The 15,657-nt window shown below is 41.2% G+C and overlaps 1 protein-coding gene across 6 annotated transcripts in view; it reads right to left on the minus strand.

The window, feature by feature from the left end:
* Positions 1-7,993: 7,993 nt before the first annotated feature.
* slc20a2 (solute carrier family 20 member 2) overlaps positions 7,994-15,657 on the minus strand; it is an 86,818-nt gene continuing 79,154 nt past the window's right edge. For 3 of the 6 annotated variants that reach the window (XM_072281863.1, XM_072281865.1, XM_072281864.1), the window contains exons 10-11: positions 13,343-13,427; positions 7,994-9,981 (exon numbers count right to left, since the gene is read on the minus strand). In XM_072281863.1, coding sequence (XP_072137964.1) covers positions 9,817-9,981; positions 13,343-13,427 — 250 coding nt within the window. In that variant the 3' untranslated portion in view covers positions 7,994-9,816. Of the gene's footprint in view, positions 9,982-12,430; positions 12,516-13,342; positions 13,428-15,657 lie in introns of those variants that run through there. The other 3 variants (XM_072281866.1, XM_072281867.1, XM_072281868.1) reach the window with 3 other exon arrangements.

Genomic DNA, 15,657 nt, shown 5'->3' on the forward strand with positions numbered 1-15,657 from the left:
AAATACGTTCAGGTTTACCCCTCTCATCGATGATAAAGGTCTTTGCTTCTTCTTTAACAATATGGAACAAGCAATCATAAGGGTCCTAACGGGTGTGCATCATGGCAGAGGAAAGCAAACGAGGTGGAATGTAGGTCAACAGGAACCCAAGAATATTGTTCGCCATGATGGGAGGTAAGAATATGAACAAAGGATTTGGCCCCTGAAGAGGCGGAGCAAAGTGATGATGGCGCTAAATGGCGATTCCTTTGATGGCATCTTCGGAAACAGCTCTATTTCCATCTCTAATATCTTTATTTTTCCATTTCAGGGTTTGTTTGAAGACCCTGACCTGGAGTTACATGTTGACTTTGTTTTTTTGCAGGAATAGGACGCGTTCTTGGAGTTTCATAACCGGCTATTGTTGTTTGGCACGCCAAGGGCTCAGCCTAAGATTCCGACTCGTATTTGGAAGCCTAGGATCTCGAGGCTCTGGAGACGGGTGGATTGAGGGTCAGTGTAGGCCACCCGTATGTCGTTGGAAGAGTTGGAATATTTATGACTCTGTGTCTGGAAACCCGAGATCTTTGAGATCTTCGGGCACAGAACTCGAAAAAAGCGACATAACAGACTTTTAACATCGTAAATCAGTGAGTTGTTTGTTTTGTCTCCCTGCTCGCTGGGAAAATGGAGACACCTCTTTCTCCCTTTTTAGGGAGAGAGAGAACCTGTGGGATATTGAGTACCGGGTAAAACGCGAAGTCTTTGGAGTACTGCAAGTCTGAGTCTTTGCTGTTGCTTTGCTCATGCTTGAGTGCTCGGTGGCAGGTGCTGATACTTTTTTTCCTGCTGGTGGGGTGAGGGGGAATTGTTGCTCGCTGCTGCTTATGTGCAGGAGGGAGGGGAGCTGGGGGAGACTTCGGGTTCTAACATTTAAATGCCGTTCATTCTTTAGGGCACTCTGTTTTCATGGATATTTGTGAAGAAAAAGCATTTCAGGATGTATTTGTCATGTATATAGTATACATTTCCCTGACATTAAATTGTACCTTTGGACCTTTGAACCTTTGAATTTACTGAGGAGGGTGCTATGCTGTTGAGGAGCCGATTAGGTAGCCGTGGCAACAGGGGTAAAGTCCAACTCAGCCGTGGACCACTGCAGGTCATCTTCTGGAACTTTCTGAGCCCCAGCAGGATCCACAGGAGACAATTATGCCAGCACTCATCTGTCAGGGAAGCCCTCAGAGCAGCCTTTAAGGAACGGTGAAATCGCTTGCATAAGATGTAGGTGATTTACCATGGTGTGATTTGCCTAACGCTGAGGTTCTGGGCCATTGCAGCCCAGAGCTCTGAAATGAATTGGGGACTGCAGTCAGAAGAAATATCAGATGGCGTGCCAAACTGAGCAACTCAGGTGCTAATGAAAGCCCGAGCCACGTCTGCACCCATCATTGGTGCTAGAGGGATGATTTCTGGCCCTCTGGTGATACGGTCCACCATGGTAAGGAGGTTCATGAAACCGCAGGAGCGGGGAAACAGAGCAAGAAGCTCCACTTTGACATGGTCAAGCCATCAGGGACCTCAAAAGGTGTGAATTTTTAGTTTTTGTCACTGGCTCTCCCCACAGACTGCAGTCCAATCATGCACGCCCTTTCCGAGGCCGTGCCACAAAAACTATAGTGTAATCACTTTCTGTGAGGCCTTTCAGCCCAGATGCGAGAGGCCATGTCTGGAGTCAAAAACAGCCCATCTCCAGTTTGTGGGCACGATAGGACGAGGGTGACCGGTTGAGACATCGCACAAGAGAGAGCCCCCAGCTTCCCTGAACTTAACGTCAGTCAACCGCAGGCCTGTGACTGCAGTTCGGTAAACCTGGACCTCTGCGTCAGTAGCTTGGTTGGCTGCCATGCCAGCAGAGTCAACCCCTGTGTGTATGGCCTCAACGGCTGACCGTGAGAGACAATTAACCACGGCATTATTTTTCTCCATGATATGTTGTACATCAGCCATGAACTCTGATATGTAGGCCAGGTGGTGTTACTGCCATGCAGACCAAAGGTCTGATATTTTTGCCATTGCGTGCACGAGGGGTTTGTGGTCATTGAATGCTGTGAAATGGTGACCCTCTAGAAGAAAACAACAATGGCAGACAGCCAGATGGAGACTGCGAAGCTCACGGTCAAACATGTTGTACTTCCTTTCCAGAGGACGGAGCTGCTGGTTGAAAAAGGTGAGGCACAGCACCCACAGCATAGTCTGAAGCGTCAGTAGTAATGGCTATGGGGTGCCCCAGTGGGGTCACTTTAGAAAGCTTGCTTGGTATAAGCAAACACGAGGAAATCTGCAGATACTGGAATTTCAAGCAACACACATCAAAGTTGCTGGTGAATGCAGCAGGCCAGGCAGCATCTATAGGAAGAGGTACAGTCGACGTTTCGGGCTGAGACCCTTCGTCAGGTATAAGCAAGCTTGTTTGGCATATTCCACTGACCAATCAAGCACTTGACTAGGGGTATTATCTTTAGGTGCACTATACAGGGAGAGCATTATCTCAGATCTCACGGAATGAAGCAGTGATAGAAATTTGGCAGATCTAAAATCTCCTGCAGTTTTTTAGCAGCTACCTTTGATGGCAGGGTTTTTGCACTTTCTGTGGAGATGCAATGGCTGACAACTCAAACTGGTATTTAGCAGGGTTAATAATGAATCTGTGTTGGCTAAAGCACTCAAAAAGTGTGCAGAGATGAGATATGTGTTTGGATTTGGGCGCACTGGCGACAAGTATGTCATCCAGGTAAACAAAAAGAAAATATAAGTCTTTTTTAATACAGAGTCCATTAGCTGTTGGAAAATCCGTGCTGCAGTTGTCAGTCCAAATGGCATGTGCAGAAACTCAAAAAGACCAAACGGTGTTATAACTATATTTTGGGAATGTTCTCCAAGCACACAGGCACCTGATGGTAGCTCCTAACTAGATCGACTTAGGAAAAAACTAACTTTCCGGCTAAACATACCAAGAAGTCTTGAATGTGTGGGGGTGGATAATGATCGGGATTGTGGTCTTGTTAAGGCATCGGTAATCACTATTGGACTTGGAGACCATATAGAGGGGTGAACTCCAGGGGCTGTTCAACCAGCGTACAATTCCATGTTGGCAAATAAAGCATTTGCGGTTGCCAGCTTTTCTGGGTCCAATCTAGGTGCACAGGCATGGGCTGGTGGGCCTGTTGTAGAAATGTGGTGCTTGACCCCATGTTCTGCGACTCTAGTGGAGAACGTGAGCTTGATGTGGTCTGGGAGTTCAGCTAGCAGTTGAGTAAACTCAAATGCAAATGTGCATGCACTTGACAAAGGTGTTATTTTTCCTACATTTACACATTTAGTCCAGCGGTCGTGGAGCATACGGGCCCCTTCTTTGTAGAAGTCGGCGTCATGGACCTCCAGAAGTGGTCCACAGCAAGGGTGATTGATAAGTTCATGGCCTAAGGTAGAATGAGATGAGTTATTAACTTCAAACTTTCTGCATTTTCACCCAATGAGTTGAACAGCACATGCATGTAACGAGAGCTGTATAACTCTTCTCCTTCTACCCTAGTCCATGAACTTATCAATCACCCTGCTGTGGACCACCTGGAGGCCCAAGACACTCTCGTTACATGCACGTGCAGTTCAACTCTTTGAGTGATAATGCAGAAAGTTTGAAGTTAATAACTCGTCTCTTTCTACCTTAGGCCACGAACTTATCAATCACCTCTGCTGTGGACCATTTCTACAAAGAAGGGATCCATATGCTCCATGACTGCTGGACTAAGTGTGTAAATGTAGGAGGGGATTATGTTGAAATATAAATGTGCTGGGTTTTCTAAAATTGACTCCTTCTACCTTAGGCCACGAACTTATCAATCACCCCTCATATATGCACTAATTGGAAAATGATCCAAATTCCACGTTTCCTAATGATATAAAAAGTCATTTGGTCCATTAAATCTATACGTAATCATGGATCAATTCTATTCCTCTCTCTAATTTTCCCTGTAAAATTACATTCCTACCATCTTCCCAGAGATTCTTCCACTTCCACTCACACTGGGACATTTTGCAGTGGCCAAAAACCCTACCAGCCTGCATGTCTTTAGGAAGCAGAAGGAAAATGGAGCATCTGGGTGAAATCCACACTCTCACAAGGAGGAGCTTTGACAAGCTTATTGCACATCACGTATTCACTGCTAAAGCCCTCTCATCCCAAGCCAGTGAATATGGATGGCTGTGAAGCTACCATACATGGACACTGTCTGACATTAGTTGTCAGTTCCAGTAACCAGTCTTTGGATGGGCTGATTTCAGTGAAACAATTAAGCTAATCTAACTACTTCTGTTTTCTCTCATTGAATCTAGATCCACAGAAGATGTAAATTTCAGTTTGAAAAACGTGGGAAGTATGAAGCCCTAATCATGGAGTGAATAATAAAGAATCTCATTATTTATTATCTCAAAGTTCAAAGTAAATTTATTATCGAAGTACATATATGTCACCAAATACAACCCTGAGATTCATTTTCTTGCGGGCATACTCAATAAATTCAATAACCATAATAGAATCAATGAAAAACTGCACCAACTGGGTGGACAACCAGTGCAAAAGACAACAAACTGTACAAATACAAAGAGATAAATAGATAGATAAATAAATAAATAAACAAACAAACAAACAAACACACACACACACAAATATTGAGAACATGAGATGAAGAGTCCTTGAAAGGGAGTCCAGAGGTTGTAGGAACAGATGGGGCAAGTGAAGTTGAGTGAAGTTATTTCCCTCTGGTTCAGGAACTTGACAGTTGAGGGATCATAATTGTTCCTGAACCTGATGGTGTGAGTCCTGAGTCTCCTCAACCACCTTCCTGACAGCAGCAGTGCGAGGAGAGCATGCTCAAAGCAAAATTAAAGACTTTGTTTTAGTTGAGTTCAGCTTGCTTTCAGGAATTTAAAAACTAATTTTATTTTTCATGAATATGTTGGCTTGAGCTAACAGTCCTCAGGAAAGATTTGATTTTGTAAATCTCTTGAGCTTCCAAAACAATAGCTTTGACAAGTTCATTGCAGATTACATATTTACTGCTTAAGCCCTCTAATCCCAAGCCAGTGAACGTGGATTTTATTTCAAATGCCTGGTCCTGAAATTTAAGAGCACAGTATCCTATCGCATCCTCTACCCAGCTGATATGTAATGCAGGACCTGAGCTAGTGATACAGAGAATTCATAATACTCAGAGAATTTAACTTTCCTTCAAGTTTCACGAGTTAAGAATGGATAGAAAATGACCAAGAAACAGATGATGACAAATCTCCCCGGAAAAACTAGTTGTAATCAGAGTAGGAAATCTATTCTGAATGGACATTGAACCATGAACACTAACTCACTCACTTCTTTTTCTCTTTTTGCACTACTTACTTAGATCTTTATCTATCTATCTATCTATATATATATATATATATATATATATATACGTACTGTAATTTGCAGTTTATAGCTATATATTGTATTGTACTGCTACCACCTAATACCAAATTTCATGAACGTGATACTAAACCTGATTCTGAAATTATTCGATCAATTACAGTATATGTATACTGAATGAATTAAAAATCATGCAAAACAGTAATAATATATATTAAGAAGGTGAGATAGTGTTCATGGGTTTAATGTCCATTTAGGAATCGGACGGCAGAGAGAAAGAAGCTGTTCATGAATCACTGAGTGTGTGCCTTCAGGCTTCTGTACCTCCTACCTGATGGTAACAGTGAGAAAAGGGCATGCCCTGGGTGCTGGAAGTCCTTAATAATGGACACGGCCTTTCTGAGACACCGCTCCTTGAAGATGCTCTGGGTACTTTGTAGGCTAGTAGCCAAGATGGAGCTGACTAGATTTACAACCCTCTGCAGCTTCTTTCAGTGCTTTGTGTTGCTGCCCCCCCACCTCGCCATACCAGACAGTGATACAGCCTGCCAGAATGCTCTCCACGGTACATCTATAGAAGTTTTTGAGTGTTTTTGTTGACATACCAAATCTCTTCAAACTCCTAATGAAGTATAGTCAATTTCTTTGCCTTCTTTATAACTGCATCAATATGTTGGGACCAGGTTAGGTCCTCAGAGATCTTTGACACCCAGGAACTTGGAACTGCTCACTCTCAACACTTCTGATCCCTCTATGAGGATTTGTATATGTCCCTTTGCCAAATAGTCAACAGCAACTAGGCTAAATACACATCAGCGTGGCTCGCAAAACCACTATCCCAAAATGACAGTAGTAGCATCATTTGGTTAAAATAAGTTAGTCTTTGTGGCAACAGAAAATGGATTAGTAATCCAAATGATGTTAATTTTCGCAAAATTTGATTATCCTGATTAAATATCTCATTATTTTCTTGGTTTTAAAGATTACCATCCAATGAAAGATAGATTTTGATCAGCCAGGGTGGTAGAAGATTTGAGAAGAATTTGCTCATATGAGGAACCTTCCTAAAGCATTGCCCCGACACCTTGTTCTGTTTTGCTGAAATGTTCTATGTATTAACGTTTCAGACCAGTTCAGTGAAGTATCAGAACATACAATTAGCATGTCATGTATTTCCTGAAAGCACCTTTTTAACCAGTATAGTTAAAACTCTGTAGTTCTGCAGTGACAAATTATGAAATGCAACAAGACCATTAGGACGCTGCCTATTGAAAATACTTCCATGCTCTGCATTCATGCACTCAGGGGAGATTAAGAAATATTTCTTCAGTTAAAAAATGTAAAATATCGAAAATGATGTTTGAGATGGTGAACGGAAATTCTGAAAAAATGTTTCTTTTTGCAAGAAGGGCTATTTAACATGACAAATCAAGGGAAATAGATACAATTAATAATAAGAACAGCTGGTACTAGGCGTGAGGGAATGAATGGCTGACTCCCGCTCCCATACTTTGCCTCATTGCTTGGAGATCCAGCCATCAATAGGGGTCTAAGACAGCAGGGCAGACAGAAACACCAGGAAATGTCCAATCTTAAGGCACATTTCCCAACAAATCAAACAGTTGAATAGATGACATGCTCTACAACAGCGTAACTGAATAGAATTGTGGCAAAACAACCTTACAAGTTGTAAGGCTTTGATTTATCTGAAAATGAGAACAATAGGACAAATCCATCTGGGAGGAATGCACACTCGTGTATTCAACAGTGCTGTTCATGAGTGTTCGTTTGACTATTGTGCATCGGATACCAGAGGGCCATCAGAGGCATTGTACATCATGTCACCTGTACCATGTGGGTCATTGTGAAGGCAATGCTTTAGAACCCATGCTCAAGTTAATCAGAGATCATTTCAGAACTCCAACAGGTTCCAGTTCAAAGCCTCTTTGCAAGAGGAGGTAACATGGGAGAGGTGACTGGACTTTGCAAGAGGAGGTAACATGGGAGAGGTGACTGGACTTTGCAAGAGGAGGTAACATGGGAGCCCATAATAATCCCAGAGAGTTGATTGGACTTTGACGGACGATTCCTCAGTTGTGTTAATGCAGCAACCGTGAGGCTACTTGGTCTTGTCGCATCTTTCTATTACTTGTTTTAGCCCCTAAATGAACTGCCGGTCTTGGGATTGGTTCTAGACCTCTAATTGTTGCTTGAAAAAGTTACATATTGGATACAAATTCTGGGCTGAATAAAAAGCTATGTTATATCTCTATCTTTGACAAAGGCTTTTTGGTTGTATTTAAAGCTCATTGTAGATCACCTTGCATGGAGAAGCATCATATCCATGAGCCACAGCAGTTACTGATTTTGCCAGATACATTCCAGGAGATATTAAAACCATTAATTAATTTGATATTGGTTGAACTCTCTGTGGTAACCTCAGACAGAATACATTGACAGTGCTATAAAATGAACTGGTTATCTTCTGCTACTTCTGAATTGGTGTACAGGCTGTTCCTACCTTGTGTTAAATAATCAGTCAAAACAAAAATGTTTTAGAGTGAAGATTTTATTTCTAAAATATTTTCCATCATTTTACCACATGAATGATTTTTTAGGGGAAAGTCGTCAGCTATTACCAAAAAGATACAAGTATTAAAAATAATACATTTACAGTAGATAGATTCCTGGAAGACACCAACTTGGACCACAATGGAGAAAAATTCATCTGTAACAAGGGAAATGAACTTCCAAATGGAACTTATTTTTTACACTGGGCACTATTGTAGCTGGCATCTATGTTGTTTACCACACGTGCCCAAATGTGCTTTCTAATCCAGAATAGTAATCACTTTTGGCAAAATCCACAATCAGCAATGATCAAATAATCTGTTTCAATGATGTTCACTGTGAAATGAGTATTAGCTAGGGTCCTACTTATTCATTGAAAATGGTATCTTTTTTAACATTCCACTCAACAAGGAAACAATCTCAACTAGAAGCTGTCACCTCATAATATGCAGCTATCAACCTCAGATAGTAAGAAGCTGATTGTGAATTTTACGGTATAAGTCACTAGTAACCAGTTCCCTGTATACCTCCCAAAATACAGAACAAGACAAGGACTAAGGATCTAACTGAATATTGTGTAAGGTCAATTCAAAAAACTATTATCTGGAGGCAACTTTTAAACCCAAGGTAACCATAACCAGGAGCATGGTGGGGCCAACTAATGGGCTGAATTCTTGAGAATTGAAAGTTTGGTGTGAACTCTCTGAAATGCATTCAATCCAGTTTCTTGATTATTTCCACCAATCTCTCAGCCAAAGGAACCCCTGCTTCACTAGTTTAAAAAAAATCAACTGCACTTCTGGAATGCAGGATACCATATCCAATGGTATAGAAACCACAGAAGAGCATAATAGACATTTCGGCTAATATTGATTTGATGTCGTATTTGAAATTGAGGAATACTTTTCATTTTAATTTACAGGAAACTAACATTTTCTTCCAGTTCAAGTTAAAGCAAAATGTCATTGAATTTCAAAAGAATTTGAGATGGAACCCAAAATTATAAATAGGCATTTTTAAACAACTGAAGTGGAAATACTGACAAATCTTTATTTTTGAATCTTTGGTACATTCAATATAGCTTTGAAGCCTTAAATGAGTGAGTGAAATCTGTACCAATTAAAAACACACACACACAAGCAAACTCAAATCTTTCATAGATAGTATTTACATTGGAAATTACAATATAATACAACTGTCAATCTTATAAGATGAAATCAAGTTTCCATGAAACCTATCACAATGAATCTCTCCCCATTCTGATTATGATGTTTGTAGCACGCAGAGTATGCATGGAGAAATGCACCTTGCCAAAAAAAAGAGGCTGATTATTGAAATAGGGTTTTATACCTTATTCCAGATTTTAATAAAGCAAAGCATACCATCTTGTTTTAAAAATTCTTTCTTGGGTCCAAACCAAGGAAAGCTTTCCAGTGATTAATAATACAATATATACATCATCTTTACAACATCCATGGGTACAAAATCTTCCAAGCAATACCATTCATTCCACAAACATCATGACTTTGAAGCCCAATTTACAGGTGTACACATACACCACAAAATAGGGCTTTGCATTACAAGTTACCAAGTTATCAAAATGAGAATATGTAGTGTAAATTACAGTCTGTGAGAAAACAGATAAGATGAAAATATAAAATTAATTTATAGCTCTTTAATTCCTTTTAAAACAGCAAACAGAAAGAAAAAAGGAATAAACCAACTTTTGGGAGGGGGTGAGACTGCTATATTGAAGAAAAGGGGCACCTCACGCCACTGGTTAAAAACCTTCTTAAAAATCAAATTTAAACATATGGTAATATTCCATATACAAAGAGTGCCATAAAAGCAGCACTGAAGAGACCAGAGACTGGGACGGTCACAAACCAGGCCAGGAAGATATTACGAAATAAATGCCAGTCCACAGCTTTGCGTGATCGGATCCATCCCACAGAGACCACAGAGCCAACCTGGACAAACAAAAGCCAGAACAAAAATGAATAGGAGTGCAGACGAGTGTGGAAAGGATACAAATGTAAACTGAGGCAGGGGGAAACCAATATTCAATGAAGAGACCACTTCAAAATAGAAATCAACAGCCAAAAGCAAGATGGCTGATACTATTTCATTCTATTACAGTAAGCAGAGATTGCATCCAGAATGTATTCAGCAAACTCAAGCATTTGAACTATTGATTTATTTAAAAAATTTTAAAATGTAAACAGTTATCTGGGTATATAGCTTTTAAAGACAGTTCTCTGATCCTGCACTCTAATGTAGAAGCTTTACTGATCAAGAGCCTGTCCGTGGTAAGTTTAAAACATTTAAGCCCTCTCTCACGGCTCAGCAACCCTTTCAGTGAAGCTCCACTCCCAAGAGTGCAGGATCGGCATTTCAGATTTGAAGTTATCGGTCTACTCTTTTCAACAAAATCAAAAATAAGTTAGTTAACAACCCAACAACTAAAGATTTATTTAGAGACACATTAGGCAGAAAACCAAAGTTGACAAACAGTTGGTAAGTGAGCAAGTTAGGACCTCAAACAGAATGAATTATCTGAAGCAGTTTGTTACAAACAGAACAGAATCATGCTTATCCCTTAAAGAGTTCCTCCCTCACATTGAGAAATAATGTACAAAGGACACATCTATACAGACTTTGCAAGTGGGACAATCTTCCAAAACCAGATTGGATATGATCTTGAATTCAATAATTCCCTCTCTTCTCACCTACCTACCTAATTTATCTATGAGATATGGACCTTGCTGCTCTAGCATCACCTACCAAGTCAATCTCTATACCTCCTCACCATCCTCAAGGTTCAAGCTGTCATTATCCATGGCTGCACCTCTCTCTTTCTAAGATGCTGACCTGGATGAACAATCCTGCAGGTGGTCGGAGGGGGGTCATATTACCTTCTGCAGCTCCTGCCAGTCCTTCAAACATATTTCAGGCAAGGTCTGCCCGGTTATTTATTTTCTACAGAATGCCTGTCATTGTGCATAATAACCACTTGCTGTAGAGAAAGAAGAAATGGAGCTTTGTTTCACATTAAAAACGGGATTCTAAAATCTGGACTATTGGAGAAAGATGTTTTACCTTCACAATCCCCTTTGTCTCAAATCTTCAGAACTTAACTCTCAGGTGGCACCATTCAGAGCCTGAACTTACTGGAAACTTGCATGAACTATATCTGTCTGGTCTCTGATCAGCGGAACCATCAATTCTAATGCCAGACATAGTTGAGGAAAATAATTTGTTGACAGGATATTACCCTCATCAACACCCAAAGCAACTTGTGAACCATTAGTTCACAGTCCTACCATTTACAATAAGAATTATTAATGCTACAGAGTAATTCCAACCACAACATCATTATGGGACAAGGTCATATTAAATTATATCCGCGTGACTGGTGCAATCATCTCATACTCTGACTCCACTTCTGCTGATCCACATAAAGCAACCTATAAAAATGCACACCCAAACAAACCATAAACACAAGAGGTATGCAGGTGCTGGAAGACCGAGAAACACGTAAAATGCTGGAGAAACTCAGCAAGGCAGGTGCATCTACGGAGGGGAATACACAATTGATGTTTCAGGCCAAGACCCTTCATCAGGACAGAAAAGGAAGTGGGCAGAAGTCAGAAAAAGAAGACGGGGTGGGTGTCGCTGGAAGGAGCAGAAACTGGCAGGTGATAGGTAAGACCAGGTGAGGCGGGAAGGTTGGTTGGTTGGGGAAGAAGAAAGAAACTGAGAGATGATTGATGGAAGAAGTAAGTGGCTGAAAAAGGAGGAAAACACTCAGATTGGAGGAGAAACATATTATATTTAGCCTGGGTGGCCTCCAACCTGGTGGCATGAACATTGATTCCTTATCTTCCAGTAACTTCTTTCCCTCCCCTTCTCCTTTTTCCATTCCCCATTCCGATTTCCCCCTCACCCCTTCTCTTCTCACCTACCCATCACTTCCCTCCTTCCCTTTCTTCCATGGTTCACCGTTCAATCAGATTCCTTCTTCAGCCCTTTACCTTTTCTACCTATCACCTCCCAGCTTCCTACTTCACCCCTCTTCCCCCTCACTAGGTCTCACCTATCATCTGCCTGTTTGCACTTCTTATTCTGGGCTCTGCCTCATTCTTTTCCGGTTCTGATGAAGGGTCTCTGTCTGAAATGGCAACTATTTATTCCCCTTAAATCGTTGACTTGCTGAGTTCCACCAGCATTTTGTATGTTACTTTAAACAAACAAAGCTCGAAGTATCTTTCTCTAAATAACTTCTGATTTAAAGTGAAGCCTGTTGCAAGTTAGACATGAGACAGCAGAATACAATAGTTAAAGTGGTTTTAGTTCAATCATCTGGTTTGCTAAAAGTGCTAGCGACATGGTTGTTGCATTAACATGACACAAGAATACCTTGCAATGAGTGGAACTTATTGGAATGCCCACATTTGAGGCTACAAGTACAGTTAGCGCACTCATTACTTCAATGCAAAATCCACTGTGAAGAAACAGAAAATAAGTTTGAAGTAAGAAAGGCACGTGAAAGACAACCCATCAGAAACATGCAATGTAAAACAGAGTCTGAGTGGTGAGAGGTTCCAGTAGACACCATCCCTGCTCCAAGTAGCGTGCTGCTAATCAGTCCATAATGGCAGGAAAAGCTCATGGGCTAATGCAACATTGCTGCTGTCAGATAACCTGGAACTTTTAGGCCACTCAGTGACAAAAAACATTTTTTGGGCAATTCATTTGCAATAAAGGACCTCACTATGAGATCCTATGATGTCCATTTAGTGCATTTTGCCTGCACAGAATTTTTCAGGGTTTTAGGGAATCAATCCAATCTGACTAAAAAGTAGCATATGTTACTAAAACTGTTTTTTTTAAAAAAACTATTGAAAATAGTTGCCTGAGCATGTTGAGCCTGCAGGAGGTTACACCTTATTCCACACAATCTGATTAATAACCACCCTACCAACGATACTTTAAAATGTCTTCCCTGCTGTAAGAACCTGGGGACATCCTGAAGTTGCGACACGCACTACATCAATGCAAATTCTTTCTTTAAAGGTGGTGAATGATCAGAGAGGATCATTTGTTCAGTTTTGTCAAGTTGTTAGATGGCGAATAGTAGTCTATTCCCTTTGGGTTTGCCACGTCTTAAATTACCACAAAGAATGTTCTTTGTAACGAGGGCTTGAACCAATCAGAATATATTAAGGTACTGGTTCCGCTTCTCCGTGCCACCAGAAACTGTTGCGAGCAAGCCTTGGAGGGTAGTACAGAGTGAACTGCTCAAGGTGCAGTCACAGGGCATACGCATACCTTGCAGTGTGTGGTACTGATAGGAAGTCCAACATTGGAAGCAACCACAACTGTGAACGCCGAAGCCAACTCAATTGTGAACCCGCTGCAGGAAGCACAAAACAATACTTCACAGTCATTCATTGTACCAGCGAGTCTCAAGATCATTACTACGAAGCCTCAGGCAGCATGCAAGAATCTTACCACAGCTTTAGACAAAATTCCAGGGATATCCAGCAGCCATGTGTGGTTTCAGAAAATATTTATAAATGAGCGAATTAAGTCATTATTCAAGGCATAATGCATTCACCTTTGTGCTGATGCAGTTATTCCCAGTAATGGTACTGGAAATGGTTGACTAAATGCACTGCATGCATGAAGTTAACTCAGGCAGTAGAGAGAGTTCCATGTAACTGTGGGTTAGCAGCATGAATGTATTATGACATACAATATACACAAGCTTCTGAATGTGGCAATATGCATACAGAGCCATTATATTCTCCCCAAATTACTTTCCCCTGCTCAGCACACAATCATAGTAATTGTGCACAACTGATATTGGTGTAAGCACTATCCCCTAGCCTTCTGAGGGCTCCATAATATATGGTTTATTATCCTCAAGTAACGAAGAACAATTATGAACATTTAAATTCAGCAAGCTAAAGGCAAAGAAAATACTAGTGTTCAGATAGCACCTAATTTACAGGGAATGATGCATGCCCGGGAAAATTAAGAAACCCTTCAAAACGACTTGGTTGTTGTGGGAAGAATTGATCCTTTTCTATCTCTGAAGGAGATGAATGAAACAGGAGCCACTGTTGAATATCTGACTGTAAAATCATCTACAAGCCAGCACAAACACAGCTCGCTTCTATGTCTGTGAAGACTTAATTGATCCAACTTGATATCTTGCACGTGGCAGGAATAACTAGCCATCTAACTCATGGAGAGCTCTGATCCTTAAGCAAGGTTGCATAAAATTGGTGCAGGGAAGGAAGACTGCAGCATTCAAATATGGTCATATTTCGGGCTCAATATAAAAGTGGAACTCCAGACAATGCTCTGCAGAGGCTGGGAGGATAGAAGACATCTGGACAAAATGCAGCACAATGGAGAATATCAAAATGAAAGAACATGCTTGTAATTGTTACTTTTATTATTCTGGGAACACAGGCACACTAGGGAATCATTGCTGTTCTTCAGATACCAATAAGGTAGTGGTGGGCCAGCTTCTAGAACTTCAACTTGTGATGGCTAGTTATTTTAGGAAGATGGGATGGCCCAGGAGTGGAGGTCAAGGCTTGGGCCTGCTGAGGACATTCCCAGTGCATTGTAGGGAAGTAGAAAATACTCAAGGGACCTTTACATTTTAACAGTCATTAGACTTAGCAACTCAGAGCCTACTAGAACCTGAATCATCACCACTACACACTGGGAAGAGTTTTGGAAACACCAGAAAATGTGGACAAGACCTATACCATGGTGTACTGTTTGATATTAAATAATTCCAAGTGCAACTTCTGACAGACTAGGTCACGGAACTTAAGATACAGGCAGCTGGATGGTTGAGGAGATCAAAGATGAGAGTTTTGTGAACCTCAAGTGCAGGTTATGGATAAATGGATGATCACCTGGAGAATTAAAGGAAATAAGTAGATAGTGGATACTGTTGGGGCGGTGAGCTCTCAGAGGCCATCAGCAGTAGTGGCCAGTGGCATCGTGCCTGGCTCTGAGGCAAGGAAGGATGAAGTCAGAGTGAGAGTGAGAGTGATAGGGGATGCAGATGGCCACGGTACAGACTCCAAAGTGGCACTGATGTCAGGGTCAAAGATATCTTGCAGAGGGTGCAGGAGATTCTGAGAGGTTGTGACCCATATAGGTACCAATGATATATGAGCTAGGCAGAAATTTAAAGCTGGGGATAAAATCTCAGGATTACTACCTGTGCCATGTGCCAGTGAGGTGAGAAATAGATAAATAGGTAAAGTAGTTCAACACGTGGCAGGGGGACTGGTACAGGAGGGAGGACTTCAGATTTTCGATGATTGGGCTTCCTTCTTGGGCAGGTGACAGCTGAACAAATACAACAGTTTGCACCTGAACTGGAAGAGGACCAATATCCTCCTTGGGAGGTTTGCTATTACTACTTGAGAGGAGCAGGATCATAGCAGTAGGGCAACAGGTGGTGGGGTTGAGGGCAAGAAAGATGGCATAATAAACAAGTCTGAAAGGACAGCAAATAAACACGGTGGGACTGATAGGCTGAAATGTGCTTATTTCAATGTTAAGAGTGTTATGGTAAAGAGGGTGAACTTAGAGCCTGGATTAGTACATGA

The sequence above is a fragment of the Mobula birostris genome, chromosome 17 (genome assembly GCF_030028105.1).
Source record: "Mobula birostris isolate sMobBir1 chromosome 17, sMobBir1.hap1, whole genome shotgun sequence".
In the NCBI taxonomy this organism is placed as follows: Eukaryota; Metazoa; Chordata; class Chondrichthyes; order Myliobatiformes; family Myliobatidae; genus Mobula; species Mobula birostris.